We start from the raw sequence: 15,018 nt of genomic DNA on the forward strand, positions 1-15,018 counted from the left end.
CCCTAACTCTCGACCTCAATTTTCTAGAATTAGGTTTTATATAGATCTATCACTAAAATATGTGGTAGAATAATAAATAATATATTTATCCTTAATCAAAAATTCCAAATTTGTGCTCTAATAATAAAACAAAAATTAATAGAGCTCCTAGGTTACTGAATCAAAACCAGAGTCTTAAACATAAAGAAAAAAATTATAAATACTTTATGTTTATAAAATTTTGACAAGTGCACAAGAGAGAGAGAGAACCAAAGCTGGGCATTGCTTTAAGGCAGCGGCTGCTGTATATCAGAGAAAAAGGGTAAAGCCTTTTTTGTTATAGTCAAAGATAAAGAGAGACAACAGTACAGTGTAGCAGAGAAGAAAATTGACCACCATTGAAGCTTAAACAAACTCTATAATTCCAACTGAAAAAAGAAGAAGTAACAAGTATACAGAAGCTTGAACTTAGATCCGACAGTTGCGGAGCCAAAATGGGAGAAATGGGAACTGCAAGTTCTTTCACGGCGTTACTTGAACTGCCGGCGAATCAAGCGGTGGAGCTTTTAGTACATTCATTGGAAACCGACAAAACCGGTGAACCTCACATACCTCACTATCGTTATCCTCCTCCTCCTCCGCCGCCGCCGCCCATTTTTCCTTCGGATGCAGCTTTGATTGACAGAGCTTTTAAGTTCTCCGTCTTCGCCGCCGCCGCCGGAATTTCGCCGGAGTCTAATTCAACTCTTTCCAATTCAGGTTCAAAATCACTTTTAGTCAAACAAGAACCTCTAGATTCCGAATTTAACCAGAATTCATCGCCAATTACCGTTTCCAATCCGACGGTTAATCAAAAAACAACTAAGAGAAAGGAACGTGAGAAAAAGGTAATTTCCACACCACCGTAGCCTCTATCCTATTTTATATGACACTTTATTCTTATTCTGTATCCAGTCAAATAAACTCACTTAGATTTTGGTATCAGAAGGAGTAATAAGTTAATTTTAAAACTTTTAATTTTACTCTTACTGAGATAATTTACAGCCACACAAATATTTATGGCTTTTTTTTATATTACAAGTTTCAAATCCATGCCCATGAAACACTAATTTTCACTAATTTGGTAGGAACAAAATTGCAACTTATTATACTTTACGTTTTTTCTACTATTTAATTTCTAAGAAATGTGAAATGAATTTTGGACCAAAGTAGTATATGAATTTCCAGTTTGTTCAGTAATTTCTGTGAAATTCAGGTAAAAGAAACCAGTAGCAAAAAGGGCAAAAAATCAACGAATAATACCTCAGAAGATGATGCGGAGAAGCTTCCATACGTTCACGTCCGAGCTCGTAGAGGCCAAGCGACAGACAGCCATAGCTTAGCAGAAAGAGTAAGACTCAAATATTAAGCGCAATTAGTGTTTTGCTAAATTTGGTGATTATATCTAATTAAGATTGTAATTTTCTTAATTATATGTAGGCAAGGAGAGAGAAGATTAATGCTAGGATGAAGCTACTTCAAGAGCTGGTCCCAGGATGTAATAAGGTTAGCTGTCACTTTTATTACGTTGTAATACTCTTCATTAGCAATAATATAAGTTGTACTGATTGTTAAGTAATCACGTTTCTGATAAAATATCTTCAATGTGATAATTGTGATTGCTTTCATCCATTAGTTTTTTTTTTTTTAAAGCCTAAAATCAGTCATTTTCACCTTTTTCTTAACGAAAAAAGGTGGTGGGTTTGGCACCAAGAAAAGTGGCGAACAATTCTACTGTCCTTTCAGCTTTTTGCCGGTATTTCTACTTTTTGAGGTCAATCTTGTCATTTACTAGTCTTGGACCTCTTTTTCTTTACCTGTATTTTTCCCTTAAAGAAAATTGATAACTTGAAAATTTGTTGATGAAATTTTGTAAGTTTTTGGAAATTTTTCGAAAATAATAATTTAAAAAAAAAACACATTTTCAAAATTTTCAGAAGAATTTTTTTCCCCACTCACAAAACTGCAACATATTTTCAAGTGAAATGTATGTACAAACATAATTTCAAATTCCAAATATCATTTTTCAACTTAACTTCAAATAATGCTCTATTCAAAAATCATACTTTTATGTCCAAACGCATGCTAAAGATACTAGACCCATCAAAAAGCAAAAAGGAAATAGGAATATATGTTAAAAATGGACCTCATGTCTAACTTAAACTCAAAAGTTATGAGTTGGGAATTGTTAATATAAAGAGACTACTAATCCAACCATTTGTGACTTGACCAATGTGATACTCTAAGCTAGCGTTTGGACATAGATTTGATTGAAACTTGGAAAAAGAGTTTTTAAAGTTGTGCTGAAAAATAATTTTTAAAAGTTGAAGTTGTGTTTGGACATGCATTTTATTTTTAAAAAGTTGAAGTTTTGTGAGTGGAACAAAAAATTTCACCCAAAATTTGCCCTAAACAAGTTTTTGGGAACTTGAAATTTTTTGAAAATTTTCCTCCCAAACATCTGGAGTATTGTGTGACAAGAGAGTGTCACTGATACTTAAAGGTAAGTTCTATAAAGCGGTGGTTAGGCCGGCCCTGATGTATAGGGCTGAGTGTTGGCCCGTTAAGAAATCACATATCCAGAAGATGAAGGTAGCAGAAATGAGGATGTTGAGGTGGATGTGCGGGCATAGTAGGATGGATAAGATTAGGAATGATGATATTCGGGAGAAGGTGTGCGTGGCTCCCATTGATGACAAGATGCGGGAAGCAAGGCTCAAGTGGTCCGGGCACGTTCAGAGGAGAAGCCCAGATGCTCCGGTAAGGAGATGCGAACGGCTGGTGGTGGAGGGCTCGAGAAGAGGTAGAGGGCGGCCTAAGAAGTATTGAGGGGAGGTGATTAGGTAGGATATGACGATGCTTCAGATTTCCGAGGACATGACACTTGATAGGAACATGTGGAGGTCGAGTATTAGTGTTGTAGGTTAGGAGGTAGTTGAGTCTTGTCTTATGCCATAACTTTGAGAGACTAGTTTGGTAGGGATACTATTTTGCTTTTGCTTTGTATCATTCTTCTTGATTTCATGTTGTTCTCATATATATATATATGTAAGTAAGTATTTTCTTTCATATTATTTATGTGGTGGTACTAATATTGTCTTCTTTTGTCTTTTTGTCTTTTTGAGCCGAGGGTCTTTCGAAAATAGTCTCTCTACTCCTTCGGGGTAGGGTAAGGTCTGTGTACACACTACCCTCCCCAGGCCCCATTAGTGGGATTTCACTGGGTTATTGTTGTTGTTCTTGTTGTTTTCCTCCCAAACATGATCATATTTCATAAGCAAACAACAACAACAACAAACCTAGTGTAGTCCCACAAGTAGGGTTTGGGGTAGAGTATACGTAGACCTTACCTTCCCTCCCCCCTCCCCCTCCCCCAATAAGGCAAAGATGTTGTTTCCGATAGACCCTCGGCTCAGGAAGTATTTCATAAAGAAACGATGTTTTCAAAAAAAGAATTTGAAAAATGAAGCCAAAATTTATGGTCAAACGGGAACTAAATAATGCATGAGATGCTGATCCCTTGCAACTGTAGGTTACTTTGGAATAGTTAGTTCCATCTTAGACTTTTTACTTGTATTTTTGTAGTATTGGGAACAATCGTTTGAATTAGAAATCAGTTTGATTTTGAACAATCACTTCTAATTGCTTTAAGATATGAGAAAAATTACTGATATGAAGGAGCTTTCATCATTTTTGACTGTCAATGCAATGTGTAATCAAGACTATAGAATGTTACTATTCTACTTTAACTCGTTGGCTTACTGTGGCTTAACATACCCTTGCTTTTGTGAGGCTAAGCAGAGATGTACAGTGATTAATTTAATAGCTAATTAACAAATATTTGTGCTTGCTTCAGATGCTTTTAAGTAGTTAATTCTCAATTTCAAACTTGCCCAAAAATATTACCATGTTGTAAAGTCTGGACTATGTTTACAGATCTCGGGTACTGCAATGGTGTTGGATGAGATCATCAACCATGTACAATCCCTACAGCGTCAAGTAGAGGTCAGACCTCGGAAACCTTTGCATCCGACTATATTGATTGCGGCATTTTAGGTGTAAATGCAAATATGATGCATTCAGACTTCTCACTCCTCTGTAGTAGTAGGATGTATCCCTCAAAATAGTCATTATTTCTGTACCTGCATTGGGGAACTAAGTTTTGGAAGAAATAATGGCCATTTTTTTCTCTTTATAAGAAATAGTCATTATTTTTTCTGAAACTTAGTTCCCCCTATGCAGGTACATGCCTTGACATAATTCCTGCAATGCTTTGCATAACTTATAAATAGAAGAAAATTTTTATTATTCTTCGGCTATGTTGCTCGGACTTTTCAAAATTGTTGTGGGGTGCGTGTCAGATCCTCTAAAAGTAGTGCATTTTGGAGGATCCGACACGGGTGCGGCTGCATTTTGGAGAGTCCGTGTAATGTAGGTCTTCGGCTACCGGAGGTAGGGTGTGGAGAATATGCAGCAGCTGCTGATTTCTCATTAGCTCCCCCGTTAGCGTACAATCATAAGGAAAGGAGAACGGATGAACTCAATACCTGAGGAGTTCATTAGTTGTTCCTCGTGTATTCTTTTTAAAGAAGGGAACAATATTGCCTTATTAAGGAAACACAATCATAGTCTGAATTTTGTCAGGGTGAACTTAAACATCTATAGGCTCATAAAAAGTTGTGGCCATGCTTAATATTCAAACGTGATATTGTGGTGAGGGAAACTTGCATGTTCCCTATACAGATGAGTGCATCTGCATCCCAACCGTGCCTCCATCCCACAACCTTTTCTTTTTGACAAATTTTGGAAATGTAGGCAACAATGGCGGCTCCATAAAGTTTATGGCCTAAAGCGAAATTTAATAAGAGACCTTATACTTTTTTATTAGTACATATACACACACTTGTGCAAAAAAAAATAGTGTTGCCATTTTTTCATACTTATTATTTATAGCATAACATGCTTAAATGATGAAACTTTTAACTTCACATAGTAGTATTATCATTTATATTAGTAAGAGGTAACTTAAATAAATTGGATGTAAGACATGTATTTTCAATATGTTACCTTTGATTTTGTTGTAAAAATATATTTACTAATATGAAGATCTAAGTAATTTAATTCAAAGTTCTAAAATATTTTTAGTGTTAAAGAGTACATAGTCCGTCTTTCTTTCTTTTGTCCAAGGTTTATTGTATTTTTCTTTTGCAAACTTTAATATTGTCTAACTTGAAATAAAATCATAAAATTCATTATTAAAAAATTTTGGGGACCTAAATTAAAGCATTACTAGTCTCCTAATCGAGCCACATGTTCATCCCCATGCATACTCAATCAAATTTCTTACAGTCTCAATTAAGATAAGACAACAATCAGTGAATGTGTTATTTAGTTACCAAATGTGAATGAAGTTGTTGAATAACACATTCATGGGCATTGGTCTATAAATAATTGTTGATCATTAATGAGGGCGGCTCAACGGAACTGGTGGCTTATAACTAAAATATATTAAAAGACCCTGAAATTTCTTTCATAATATCCATATAATATTGAGACAAAAAGAGTGGTAAGAGAATAACGTATAATATGTGGGTTAGGCGCAAGTCATATGCTATTGAACTCCCTATAAAAAAAATATAGCATTAAATGAAAATGGTAAAAGGATTGAGCCTACTATCGATCGTGTTTTGAACCTTACGATAATTTTCTCTGGGATTTCTTAGTTAAAAAATGAGAAATTTTCATAAAGCACTATCTTTTAGTGGTAATTAGCTATTTATAGATACCATTTGCTATATTACGAATTGTAGGTACGTTTTTTGTTGTTATAAGATGTATTAGATGTATTTAAGCTACTGTATTCATGAATACATTAGCAAAAATAGGCGTGAATCAGGGAAGTTCAGCTAATGAGTTGTTGTATTCGAGTGTATTCGACTGTATTCATGGCGTGAAACATGGGATTACACTGTTTTTAAACGGAAAGTGAATCAATTAACATAATAGACTCCTAATATAACTCAACATACTCAATTATAACACACAAATTTTGTATTTCCAGTTATAAAAAAGATTCTCAACCGAAAAATACCCCCAAAACATAGCAATCTTCAGAAAAATTATATAATACATCTGAATACATAAATCATATTAATTAAAAAAAATATATGAATATATTCATGGCATATAGCGAGACAGTGAATACAATGAAATACATATAATATAGCGGGATACATTGAAATACAATGAAAAAAAGATAGTGAATACATGAAATACAACGAGATACATTGAATTACAATGAAAAAAAAGGCAATGAATACAATGAAATACAGCGTGACACGTTGAAAATATATTGAAATATATTAACAGAAAATCAAGTTGCTCAGCCCCAAACTCCGTCGTCTTTGTTCAAGAACAAACTCTAATTTCCGACGAATCCGCCGTCGAGCAAAAACCCTCAACTCTTTCGCCTTTCTCTCTCTTTCTCTTCACCGAATATCCCTGTAACTCATTAGAACAAATGAAAAGAATGGAAAACCCTAGCACACAACTAGAAATCAGAGGCGTCGCACGATATAAACATAGAAATCATAGTTGAAAATAGCATCTCGCCACGAGGGGGGTCAGGGGTCACATACTTGGGGGTACGTGGATCTACTTTAGCAACCAGACATTCAAACTCCTCGGTCAATTCTTGTTCAATTTTTTCACCTTGCTTGATCTGCTGCTGCTGCTGATAAAATACTTTAGACACAACATATTCCCCTTCCCTTTCATCTTCCCCGGTGTTTAGTGGTTATTAGAATTTGATGGGAGAGAGAAAAATAATACAATGCTTATTTTATGGCTTAAAGGTAGGAGGTGACTATAAATAAATATTTGGCTATAAGAAATCAAAATGTAGCTATGAAATATAATTTTTTAAAATGATATTTATTTAAAATAAATAAGGTATAAACCTTTGCTATAGGAGGTAACTAATCCTTAAAAAACAGAGACACAAAAGAACTTGATTACTGATATGAGGATCTATCAAATGTGACAAAATGGAATAGCTAATTTAGAGAATTAGATTTTAAATTAGAAAGTAAAATAGTAAAAAATATGAAAAAAGAAAGAAAAATAGAATTGATTAGAAGATAACTATATTATTTAATTTAGTGAGAGAAAAGTGTTATCCTATTAACTCGTTCAATCCTACATCTACCAAATTTAAATAAATATTAGAATTTAAAATATTTTATTAATAATTGTATAAATATAAATTACATATATTATATAATGATATAGTAGTACTTTATATTTTTGGGGCCTTAAATATTTTGGGGGCCTAAAGCAAGAGCTTCACTTGCCTTACCCTAGAGCCACCCTTGGTAGGCAAAGATAGAAGTAAACCAGTGGGCATTCCACATACGAAATGAACTTTCATGACCTTCAAGAAAGTAATTTTTCTGTTATTGCTTGGTCATATTGATACTTTAATTGGTTGCCTCAGTCATTTGATGGAGTTCTGTTTGGTTGTAGTTCTTATCAATGAGACTTGCTGCGGTAAACCCAAGTGTTGATTTCAACCTTGACAATCTCTTTGCACCAGAAGTAAGTTTTGTCTTGCTTGTTAAGTTTTGTCTTGCTTGTTTATAACTTCACTTCATTATTCACTCAATTCAGCAAGTAAAGTGCCTAACTGGTACTTCGTTAGTTCTTCTATGCTGGCATCTGATTTTTTTACCTTCAATGTCAACTTATAAGACCAACTACGAAGGCACTTCACATTTAAATTGTTCGAAAGTTACTGAAATTTTTCTTGATCCCCTCTTTTTCTATAGGCTCTTTTGACCAGCCAAAAATAGCAGAGCAGGGTTAATATTGGACCATCATTATCTGCCTTTCTATGCACATTTACCCGTTTAACTCTTCTTATGACACGTTGTCAGTTGAAAAGTTGCCAGTCACCGTACTACAATGTTGCTAGCCTCTGGAGTTACCTTTGTCAGTCTCAAAGTTGGTCCTCTATTCATATACCTGAGAAGAGGAGAATTTTCCATGTGATACTTTTTCTGCAAGTTGCAACTTCTCACATCATGACTTCCACAATGCTTTAAATGAAAATGTTCCGTACCTTATCATGTTTTACTGCAATGTATTTATTTAATTAATTATGCCTACTTGTATGCATCAACTTCCAAGAGGATGCTCTGATGGTAAGCAACCTCTACTTCCAACCAAGAGGTTGTGAGTTCGAGTTTCCCCAAGAGCAAGGTGGGAAGTTCTTGGAGGGAAGGATGCCGGGGATCTATTTGGAAACAGCCTCTCTACCCCAGGGTAGGGGTAAGGTATGCGTACACACTACCCTCCCCAGACCTCACTAAGTGGGATTATACTGTGTTGTTGTTATTGTTGTTGTTGTATGCATCAATTAAAACAGTCAAAGATTGGATTATCCAAAAGATTTCGAGCCGGCATCTTCATGCTTTATGACTAGCTTTAGGATGATTGATTAATTACTTATAATGTGTAAAGCATTTTATAAAATAATCTCGGTTTGTTCAAAACTTGTGATCATTCCCTTAAGAGTCTTGATTTACTTTTGGAAAATTAGCGGAGTGGTTCCCATGTGGAGAGCAACTTACCAGACATGATTGTGCCGCCTATCTGGGCCGACGGACAAACCAGCGGGAACAGAAACCAGTATCAACATCTGTGGCATCTTGAAGGATTCCATCAGCCTGTCTGGGGAAGAGTAGAAGACAACTCTAGCTTTATTACTCCAGAGAACTCACTTTTGACTTATGATTCCTCAGCAAATTCAGGTAAGTCCCAACTCAATGGCCTGTGTGTTGCTGATTACTCTATGTTCATTTCCTCTTGGCACCAACTGAGACTGGAACAGATAGAATTCTGTAAAGAAAAACCAATATGGAATGCAGCATGAGTCAAACGAGATTCATAGATAATTGTGATATTTCTGACTTTTGCAGCATCTTTACACCCAAATCAGCTGAAAATGGAGCTATGAAAGCAGAGGCAAGAATTTAGTTGTGGTTAGCTGTGTATATATCGGACATAATAGTTGATAGCAGCAGGCAGCAGAGAAGAGAGTTGCCAAGAGTTAAAAGACTCTGAGTTTCTACTTCCGCTAATCAAGAACAAGGATAAAATCCAGATTGATCTCTGCTAGAGAGGGAGAAAATTAGCTGTATCCCTTATTTGCATTTATATAACATATAGTATATTTATATGCATACGGAAATATTTGTCTATACTAACGTAGGGTCATTCAATCTGATACTTGGTGCGCGAGATGATTGATTGATTCATAGTTGTAAAACAAGAATGGACTAGTGGTGACTACACTAATATGCAGATAAGCTTTTGTGTTATTTGCTCTTGTTGATGTGCCTTGTCTTGTAATCGTAGTGTGATAAATAGGACCTATTCCAAAAAACTATGATGGTACACAATAATCCATATTTAAGAACCTAAACAGAAGTAACGTAGAATTAAATAGTGATGAATTGTAATAAATGACATTTATGTAAATAAATGCAAAGGAGTCACCCGAGAAAGGATGAAATTAATGAATATTTTTTCTGACAATTAAGAATGATAGATAAGCCTTTTGAGTGTCCGAGATATTCTCGGATCCAGTAGAAAAGTGTACGCAAGAATTTCAGTGAAAAAGGTTATTTTTGTATGCTTGTGATGAAATCAGATTCTCTCTATAAAGTCAAAGTATATTTTATAAGTGAATATCTCATGTCCTATATCATTGTGTCTTTAATTATTTATAGAGAACATGTTCCTAAAAACACTAATAGTACAAGTGCAGAGAATATTCACTAGAATATTCTCTTTAATGTCCAATCTTGAAACTAGCATTATAACTCTGCCAAGGGTATTTGTTGATACCCAATTTTTCCTTATAATATTTTTGAAATGCATATATATATTTAAAACTATGCATTAGCATCAACGAGTATTTTTCCGTAATTTTTACACCCTTAAATTAATTTATTTCAATATTTTCTTCATATAAATAATTGTAAAATTGCATTATAAATGAATTTAGAACATGTCTTGATTTAATATTACTATTATAGGTCCTATTGGGTCCAAATTATTTCATAAATAGCCAAATTGACACCTTTTGGCTATAATTGCAATAACTTTGCAATTATAACCCATGCGTACATTTCTGGTATTATTTTACGAGAAACTAGTCCTCCGTATTTTTGAATACTAAATAACTATTTTTAAAACATTTCTATGCATGAGATTCATTTTTTATAATTAGTAATTATCTTACAAATTATTTTCTTTAATCAATTGTTTGGGGTATTTAATAAATAGCCTCTTTTTATTTCAATTTTGTCCTAAAATCAATACCCCTTATAAACCAGCCCAAAAGATCCCAGGCCCAATATCCACTTGCCCGACCCAAACCCCGTGGCCAATCCTGGCCGTTGATCACTTTTGATCAACTGTCAAGATATTTCCTACCATAATTAAACCTACCTACACCTCCCAAACCCTAGTCATTTTCCACTCTTTTCCCGCCGTCACATGTTCCCTTGTCTCTCAAATGCTCTCTAAATCTAACCCTAATTTACCCTCGTCGTCACTCACCTACTGCCATCCTATGGTGGTTCTTCACCACCTCAGGCCTCTAATGGCCTCCTCTATGCTATGGTATCTCTATTTTTTGGATCCTTGAGGAGATTCTCAAGGGACATAGGCGGTCTGTTTACACCTTGGGGTTTTCTTGCCTATTTCAGGCCATTTGACTCGACCTTGAGTAAGATCTTTCTCATTTTTATCCGTGGACTCCTAAGTCTATGTTCTCATCTCTGTTTCACTTCTAAAAAACCTAATTTTATCTTTGATTTTCTCATATCTGAGACAGATTGAATATACTTCACATGTTTTCTGGAAAGTTTCCTGGTTTTTCAAGTGATTTTCCGTTCTTCCTAAAACTAGGGTTTACTGAAACTAGTCTTCTCAAAGGTTTCCTAATTTTCGAATGTTAATCATCTGTTCTTAAGTATTATTGATTGATTTCTGCTAAAATTGTCTAGACCCTAATCGATTTATGCTGAAATCCTAATTTTCTTATATTTTGCTTCGATTCTGAGTCTTTCCGTGTTACTTGTTACATCGTTTTGTCTATGCTTTGACTTTCATGATTTTCCCTTAGTCTAATTCAATGTCTTGTGATTTTTGCCCTAGTCCATCTCTATTAGGGTTTATGATTCGATTTCTCGGCTAATTTCTGAAATTCTATTTAGCCTAGCTATCTATTTGTGAAAACTGATATTTTTCCCCGTAAATCAGTACTACTTTGAATTTTGATCTACTATTTTTGCTCTGTCAAAACTTATGTGTTGATTCTTGATTATTTCCCTTGTTTACAACCTTAATTAGTCTTCTTACCTTATGTGTAATTATTAATTGGTGCTGCTAGCCTGATTTTATGCTCTGATTTTCAGAACCAACTTATAATTGATTTCGGAGTTAGTTCTTGCCTTATTTAACCTAGCCGTTAAATACTGATTGATTCCATATACAATTTTCCTTAAATTAAGTAATACTAGTCTGATTTTGTGGCTAATTTGTTCATGACTGACTTCACTTGATCGATTGTCTAATTATTTCTTACCTTATTAACTTGCTCTGATTTACTAAAGGAGTCCGTATGAGACTTCCTTAAATTAAGTATCATTTATGAGATTTTGGCCCCTTAATTGAGTCATGACTGATTGTTAATTGATTTCCATACCTTATGTGCATATGATTGGCTCATTACCTTATGTGTCCTACTCTATTGCATACTATAAACCCCCCCTCATTGTTCTGGTTCTCGGACGGACATCAGTTCACGATATACACACACACTCAAACTATTCTCCTTCTTGTTACTTGTGTTACTTGTGCTATTGTGGGTCTAGCTAAGGCGAAACAGTGAGGCTACTTGCTCTATATTCTGCACTCTTTTCCCTCAACTGTTATGTCTCTAGTTATATTTGACACCCAAACTTTATGTGTTTCATCCATGCATTAGTTCATTGGTTGTGAATTTGACCTACTCTCTTGTTCGCTTCTTTGTTCAAGCATGCCTAAAATTCTGTCATGCTCTATGTGTAGCTAATATGTTTACACTTCACATGTTTATCTAATGTTTAAACAACCTGTCTGAAGTTATGCCTAGTTGTGTGATCATACGTATGGTTAATCCTGCTTGTGTGTCTATCCTCTACATCTTTGCTCCATATTTAGTTGCCTGCTATCCTGGTTAATTTGTTAAGGTTATAAGTGTTGTATGTCTATTACTGCCTATTTGTCTCCATTCATGCACCCTCGATCATTGATGACTCCTCCACTTTAGCCCTTGTTGACTCTTCAACCATGGCCTTCGTTGTTTCTTAGATAACTTCGACATGTGGTGACCTGGGAATATTTCACTAATGCAACTTGGGTCGTGGTTATTATGGCGAACATGCGACATGGTCTTTGGTGAGCCGCACATTTCAAGTGCTTCAAATTTTCCGGGTGATTTGATGGAGTTATATTGTCCATGGGTTAGGATGAGGTCATGATGTCATGTGTCATTATGATGCATATTCCTGATGCATCACTTTGTTCCGCGTGTGACCTTTGATTAGACCTGCCGCTTTGGTTCCAGCGCCAATTATGATGAATCATTTTCAGTTTCGGTGCCATGGCTTTTATAAATCGAGGTCCTTGAACCCGATTTTGGAGTTTTTGAATTCTCTAACGTTTCGAAGAACCATACCTTTCTCTTGCTCTCTTCTTCTCCGAATTTCTTCTCTATTTTAGTGACCTATATTGCTCTTCATTCCCTCCTGTTCTTTACTCTCCTTCACTACGTTGAATCATGTCTAAAGTACCTTCTGATGCTGGTGAGGGGAGTCATGTTGCTCCCTTGGCAGTGGTGTTCCCCCTCCCCCCATGGGGAGAGAGCTTCCGCCATTATTGAGGATGAAACCTTCACATCAGTGGAGGAAATAATCCTGCATAATCTCGATTCTAGGTCTGATCTTACCAAAGTACCGGATGACGTGCTTGGAGTTTTTAAATCAACGATGACGCCTACGGAATGCGGAACTTAAGACCAAATTCGTCCTTCCCAACCATGTTGAGCTGATCCTGGCTGAGGGGGCATAGTACAGGTCCATCGTTCAGAGCATTGTTCTCTTTATGCCTATCACTTCCTCATCGGCTATGCATTCTCCCTCCTCCCGTTAATGGAGGAGTTTTGTCGTCACTACAGCGTCTGCCCAGCTCAACTTGCACCGCATGTATACAAGGTGATAAAGATGATGACCAAATTCGCTGAGCTGGCTGAGGCTGAGCTGATGCTACAACACTTGATACACCTATTCTCCCATGGCATTTATAGGGGGACGATGCTAAACCTTCACCACCGAGGAGGCAAATGTTTGGTGGTGAAGATGGACGACAAAGCCAATCGTTAGTTTTGGCTTAACTTCTTCATTGTTAGGACCGAGGACGTCATGGGCAACGTTAACAGCTTTCCTGAATCTTGGAACAACACTCATGAGTACACTGTCTTTTTCTGCTTTCATTTTTGGTTCCAAATTTTGATAGCCAACGGCCAGCCACCTTATCTGGTCTCTCATATCTCTGACTGGGTTGAGTGACTCCTCCCACAGGGTCGAGTGATTCCTCCCACACATCGTAGGGATCCGTGACTGGCCAAGTTTTTCAAGAAATTCAAGCCTGCTCTCCTTTCAACTGGTAATTTCTTTTCTCTAGTCATAGCCTCTCAATTTCCTATTGTGTATGGACTCATTTTGCTGACTTAATGTGTCTTTTTCTCAGGCAGGGGTTCTCAAAGGAGCCGGGTGTCAGTGCCCTCTATCCAAAAGGTGGCTGCTGCATCATCGGCTTCAGCTCCTATTGCAACTACTACATCGTCTGTATCGGTCTCAACCTCACCTGGCATATTTTGGAAGCCCGTCTCTTTTCTATCTGGAACTCCTGCTCCTAAAATCTTCTCGTTAGTTGATGAGGACGACGTCTCTCCTGATGATGGTGGTCTAATGCCTCATAAGAGGAGAGTCGTAGATACGAGGGGAGAAAGGTCGGTGGCCTTTGATGTGGGAGGTTATGCTTTGTCCTTCGAGAGGAAATGAGCATGCGTCCTGTGGGGGTCATGTCGAGGGCATGGTGCATAATGACAGCCCTGCACTTCTGAGATGCGAGAAAGCCTCATCTTTTGGGGTCTCAGCAGATGTGCCTTCTTCGACTGTTGATAAAAGGAAGGTTATTGTTGAGGAGGACATTGGATCTGCCTCCGACATGGATATAGACGAGTTGAGGATGGTCGATGAGGGGCTTACTCAACTCGAAGTGAGGTTGGAAGGGGTTTAAAGGACTAGTACGATCCCAACGGATTGTAGCCTTCTTGTGAACACTGAGGAGATAGTCCCCTCTCTTGGCCCTCTTTGTTCTAAAATTGAGGGTACGACCCTCGAGACTATAAGTGACATTACCCTATCAAATAACATTGTGGGTCTCGCCCTTCGGGTAAGAACATTTGTTGTTCGTTATCTTCCTTACGTTTTGCTCTCTTTCATAGGATCTAACTTCTTTCATTTGTTTTGCTGATGGTCGTCCTAGAGATTGAAAGTTCTTGTAGGGAGCAGACATAAAGACATCTGTGTGAAGTTGAAGGACAAGTACTTCAAATGTCTTAAGAAGTATTGGGAGCTCTGGTGTCGGCTCTACAAAATCGGTAATGTGTGCTAGCTAAGGGAAGACTTGAAGGAAAGGGACGAGGAGCTAGTGCGGGTAGTGGGGAAGTGCAGCGTCCTGGAAGGGACGTTGAGGAGCAAAGATGAAGAGCTTGAGCTTAGCAGGGGGTAGAAGCCTAGTGCAGTTGATCTCCAAGCCCAAGTGGTCTTGTTGTGGGGCCCACTTGAGGAGTGTCAATTCAGCGCGGAGGCTCTTAGTGGTGAG

General features: G+C 36.9%; 1 protein-coding gene across 2 annotated transcripts; it reads left to right on the plus strand.

The window, feature by feature from the left end:
- The first annotated feature begins 208 nt into the window (after positions 1-208).
- Positions 209-9,398, plus strand: LOC104242096 (transcription factor bHLH48-like). Of its 2 annotated transcripts, XM_009797126.2 has the most exons (7): positions 209-866; positions 1,235-1,369; positions 1,459-1,524; positions 3,955-4,023; positions 7,543-7,614; positions 8,618-8,828; positions 8,997-9,398. In XM_009797126.2, the coding sequence occupies exons 1-7, from the start codon at positions 474-476 to the stop codon at positions 9,032-9,034; spliced, it is 984 nt and encodes a 327-aa protein (XP_009795428.2). In that variant the 5' UTR covers positions 209-473; the 3' UTR covers positions 9,035-9,398. The 2 variants fall into 2 exon arrangements, with proteins under 2 accessions (XP_009795428.2, XP_009795495.2); XM_009797193.2 differs by lacking the exon at positions 3,955-4,023.
- The last annotated feature ends 5,620 nt before the right edge of the window (positions 9,399-15,018 follow it).

This window comes from Nicotiana sylvestris, chromosome 12, assembly GCF_000393655.2.
Source record: "Nicotiana sylvestris chromosome 12, ASM39365v2, whole genome shotgun sequence".
In the NCBI taxonomy this organism is placed as follows: Eukaryota; Viridiplantae; Streptophyta; class Magnoliopsida; order Solanales; family Solanaceae; genus Nicotiana; species Nicotiana sylvestris.